Source organism: Alosa sapidissima, chromosome 10, assembly GCF_018492685.1.
Source record: "Alosa sapidissima isolate fAloSap1 chromosome 10, fAloSap1.pri, whole genome shotgun sequence".
In the NCBI taxonomy this organism is placed as follows: domain Eukaryota; kingdom Metazoa; phylum Chordata; class Actinopteri; order Clupeiformes; family Clupeidae; genus Alosa; species Alosa sapidissima.
Genome location: NC_055966.1, coordinates 38,560,310 through 38,562,809, shown reverse-complemented (window position 1 = coordinate 38,562,809; position 2,500 = coordinate 38,560,310). Strand labels below are relative to the sequence as shown.

At 49.2% G+C, this 2,500-nt stretch overlaps 1 protein-coding gene across 1 annotated transcript; it reads right to left on the bottom strand.

Annotated features, from left to right (window-relative positions):
- Positions 1–339: 339 nt before the first annotated feature.
- Positions 340–2,300, bottom strand: LOC121721430 (mucin-2-like). Its single transcript, XM_042108340.1, has 2 exons — positions 1,406–2,300; positions 340–1,348 (listed from the first exon to the last, which is right to left on the bottom strand). Exons 1-2 carry the CDS (start codon positions 2,248–2,250, stop codon positions 340–342), a joined length of 1,854 nt encoding a protein of 617 aa, XP_041964274.1. The 5' UTR covers positions 2,251–2,300.
- Positions 2,301–2,500: the final 200 nt, after the last annotated feature.

The window sequence follows — 2,500 nt, the reverse complement described above, 5'->3', positions numbered from 1 at the left end:
AGGTGGACAGGGAATGGAGATCTTGTCTAATAAGGGTACGTAGTCTCCCATCCACCTGGGAAGAGTCAGGTTCCCAGGTGGAGGGGAGAGTGAAGGGGACGGGCTCACGGTGGGGTTTGTGTTTAAAATGATCATGTAATTTCAAGCGTCTATGATAACCATGGATGTCCCTTCGCAGTCCCTCCCGGTCCTGGCTGGTGGGTGTGGGAATAAAAGAAAGACCTTTTTCTAGAAGTGCAGTTTGTACAGGGGAGAGAATAAGGGACTTGGACAAGTTGAGGATGAGGGAGTCAGTGTGAGGTGAAGTGTGATTCAGGGTGTGTGAGGGTGTGTCCTGATTTAGGGTCTGTGAAAGGTTAAATTTAGTTGTGTGCACCAGAAGTGGAGGATTTTGGAAGCCACTTCTGGGGTCCAGTGGATGTGATCAAGTGTGGTGGAAAATTGATCTGCTGGAAGTGGTTGGAGGTGGGGGAGGTGGGTGGTGATGTAGCGGTTAATCTCGGTGAGATTGTATTTGTAGTGTGGGTGAATAGAGGGGGAAAAGTTGATGACCGGGACATAAATGTTGGCGTTGGGGAAAACTTTGGTGGCCAACTTAAACATTTTGTTAAGTTGTTTGTTGGTGGTGGCCTTAGCATTGTGTTCTCTGTTGTTGGTACCCACCGACAGGACTAACAGCTCAACGGCTTCTTGTGGGGAAGTTTTCTCAAGTAACCGGTTCATGTGGTTGGCTGTGGCACCTGGATAGCTGTCTATCTGTATGTTGGGATATGGATGAGGGGGAATACGGGCCAGATTGGAATCGCCTATGAATAATATGGGTTTGTTAGGTCTGATGTGCCACTCCTGAAGTCTATTGTTGGACCATTTGTGATAGGTAGGAGAGAAGAGGGGGAGAGAGAGAAGTGGGACTGTAGGAGTCCGAAGAAGAGGGGGCCTAGGGGACAGGGGTTGTGTAGAATGTGGTGTAGGTGAGGGTTTGTGTAGAGGTAGGGGGGAGGGAGTAGGAGCCCCAGACAGTTCTACACCTGTGGAGGTGGAGGGCTCAGCATTGGGTTTTGTAAGCTGGTTAGCTTTTTTGTTTCCCTTGCTCATCATCACCCTTGATGGTTTGGACTGTCCTGGGTCTACCCCTCCCACTTGGGTGGAACCTGGTGGAGAGAGACATGGTGTTATATCCTGTGGAACCAAATGTGTTATGAGGTGGTTAGCCTGGGTGGTGTTAGTGGTGGCCGTGTTAGGGCGTTGGGTGATTGTGGGCTGACTGTTATAAGTGTGAGTGACAAGGGCTGTAACCTGTATGGTGGGTCTGTTTTTGGGTGGTGTAAGGGTAGGGGAGACCGGGAGAGTGTCAGTAGGGTGGGTGTTAGTGGGTGTAGGGTTAGGGTTAGTAAGAGGGTTTGGGGTGTCAATGGGAGAAGTGTCTATGGGTGTGGGAGTAGTGGGGGGATTTTTGGTGCGGTGTTGTGCGTTCTGAGTGGTGTGTGTGGTGTTGGGTGGGTGTTGATGGTCATCAGTATCTGAGAGTGTATCTGTCAGGTCAGGTGTGTTGATGGTAAAAGTGACCTGCTGTAAGTCAATGGAAGTGGAGAGTGAAGGGATGGATGGGGTGGTAAGTGTAAGTGTGGGATGTGGCATAACTCCCAAGTCCTGTTTAGGAGGGGGAGTAGGGGCCCTAGTGGGTGCAGGAAGAGGAGGGAATTCAGTGAGAAAAGAGGGGTCAGAAGAGTGAGTGGGTGTGGGGGGGTCCCTAGGAGTGGGGGTAGTAGTCTGGTGAGGGGGGGTGGTGTGTGTTGGTGTTGTGTGGGGGGAAGACTGAGGGTTGAGAAGCCGTTGAACTGTCTGTAAGGTAGTGGGTGACAGGCGAGTATGGTACCTCTTTCTGGCCCAGCCACTGGCAATCTGAAATGCCAGTGTATTGAAAGGGGAAGGGGTGGAAGTCAGTAGTGTAAGTTGTGTGTTATAGTGTTCCAGAAGGATGTCCATGTTGTGTTGCATCCAGTCTGATGTGTTCTGGTTGAGTAGTGTGCGTGTATGTTGAGTGGGTAGTGCTGGTTTAATGAATTGTGTAAGTTTGGCTACTTGTCTGGTCATACCTGTGGGGAAGAGGCCTGTCTGGAGTGCATGTGAAATTATGTGTTGGTGGTGAGTGACTTGAATCAGTTTGAAGTAGTGTTTGGATTGTTGTCGGGTGAGGGGATCTGGAGGTTGTGTGAGAGGACGTGTGTAGGGTCTGTTGAATGAGGCCATGTTGTATGTGTAATGTAGTGAGTGAGTGGAAGTGAATGTATGGAAGTCAATGTATGGAATTGTGTAGTGTAGGGAGAAGAAAAGAAAGAAAACAAAACCAAAAAACCAAAAATAAAAAATGGGGGGGGCAAATATGTTGGAGGGGGGGGAAAAGGAATGGGGGCAGCTGGCTAGAAAGGAGCAAAACGGTAAAAGCCAACCTTACAGAAATTAACCAATACTAAAAACAAACAACTGAAAAGATAAAAGC